Source organism: Chelonoidis abingdonii, chromosome 11, assembly GCF_003597395.2.
Source record: "Chelonoidis abingdonii isolate Lonesome George chromosome 11, CheloAbing_2.0, whole genome shotgun sequence".
In the NCBI taxonomy this organism is placed as follows: domain Eukaryota; kingdom Metazoa; phylum Chordata; order Testudines; family Testudinidae; genus Chelonoidis; species Chelonoidis abingdonii.
In genome coordinates, this window is record NC_133779.1 from 22,064,136 (window position 1) to 22,065,919 (window position 1,784).

General features: G+C 57.6%; 1 protein-coding gene across 1 annotated transcript in view; it reads right to left on the reverse strand.

The window, feature by feature from the left end:
• The window catches only part of NLGN2 (neuroligin 2), a 5,194-nt gene extending 4,052 nt beyond the window's left edge, over nt 1–1,142 (reverse strand). Inside the window, exon 1 of the mRNA XM_032786468.2 lies at nt 353–1,142. Coding sequence (XP_032642359.1) covers nt 353–1,059 — 707 coding nt within the window. The 5' untranslated portion in view covers nt 1,060–1,142. The remainder of the gene's footprint in view (nt 1–352) is intronic.
• Nucleotides 1,143–1,784: the final 642 nt, after the last annotated feature.

Below are 1,784 nucleotides of genomic sequence, written 5' to 3' on the forward strand. Positions count from 1 at the left end.
CTCCCCATTCATCCACTCCACCTATCCCTCCCCCAACCCCATCCATTCACCCATCCCCCACCCATCCATCCATCCCCCATCCATCCATCTATCCCAACCCATCCATCTCTCCCCACAATCACCCCCATCCATCCATCCCTCCATTCCCCGCTCACCCCTGCCTCCCTCCCATCTATCCCCATCCCAACCTACCATTCCCTTACATCGCACCCTGCCTCCGAACGTCCCGTCCTCCCACCCTGCGTCTCCCCCGTGCCCCCTCCCGGTGGCCCTATCCCAAGCTGCCAGCCTCATGGCCCCTCCTACTCTTCCCCCCTCATTTGGCCCCCCATTTCCTCCTGGGCCCGCTCACCCCGTCTTGGCAAAGTTGGTCCAGTAGGTCATGACGACGGCGCTCAGCATGACGTCGTTCTTGGAGAAGTTGCAGGGGAAAAGGTCGGTGGCGCCGATCATGGGCACCCCGAAGACATAGGGGATTTCATCCCCGTGGGCGGCGTCAGCCCACTCGGGCCGGGTGTCGGTCTGGCAGTGGTGATAGAAGGTGTAGAAGTAGACGGGCGACTGGTACTCGGCGTGGAGCTTGGCCGTGGCCACGGCCGGCGCCACCCACTGGTGGTCGGTGAAGAGCGCCAGCAGGGTCTTCCGCCGCATCTCCCCGTTGTCCCGGTCAGCCCAGTCTGTATACATGAACTTAATGGTCTCCCGCAGGATGTCTTTCCCCTCCGGGTAGCCGTAGAGGTTGTCCACGAAGTTGGAGATGGTGAAGTCGAAGTAACTGGCCGAAATCCCGTCTTCGTTCTCCATCGAGTCCTCCACGAATTTCAGCCCCTCGCCCTGGTTCACCCCGATCAGGATGTCGTAGTTGAGAAACTCCCCTTGCTGCATGAGGATCTCCGGGTCGTCTGGCACCACGTCCCCGTCCACCACCGGCCCGAAGGCGATGTGGTAGCGGGCCGGCTGGATGTCCTGGTCGACCAGTTCCCGGTACGGCTTTCGGCGCAGGCAATCCACCGTCTCGCTGGTGTCCAGGTGGTCACAGCCCACTTTGGAGGCCAGCATGCGGGTGTATTTCAGGGGCTGGTAGTTGACGGACCAACTGGAGATGGCCGTGCCGCTCTGAGCGATGGCCTTTTGAAAGAGTCCTGCCGGGGGACAGGGAGAGGGTCAGAGAAAGCAAGAGGGGGAGACACGCGAGCTGTGGGGATCGCAGGGTGCATGGACAGAAGCCTGTGCATGGGGATGGATAGATAGATAGATAGAGGGGGTGGATGGGGATGGATGGATAGATAGAGGGGTGGATAGGGATAGATAGATAGACAGATAAATAGATAGATAGAGGGGGTGGGTGAGGATAGATAGATAGATAGATAGAGGAGGTAAATGGGGATGGATAGATAGATAGATAAATAGATAGATAGAGGGGGTGGATGGGGATAGATAGAGTGGGTGGATGGGGATAGATAGATAGATAGATAGATAGAGGGGTGGATGGGGATAGATAGATAGATAGATAGATAGATAGATAGATAGAGGGGTGGATGGGGATAGATAGATAGATAGATAGATAGATAGATAGATAGACCTCCCACCCCCACGTCCCACAGAGGATAGCCTCAACGTTGCCCCCCAGTGGGGAGGCCATGGCAGTTGGTTGTTCCCCCCCCCGCCAATCTGCCGAAGCAAGCGTTGTGAAATTTACAGATCAGGGCCCACCCCCCGCATCCCAGGCCACCCCAACAGCACACTGGAATTAATATTGTAAGGGGAGAATCCCAAGCTGATAG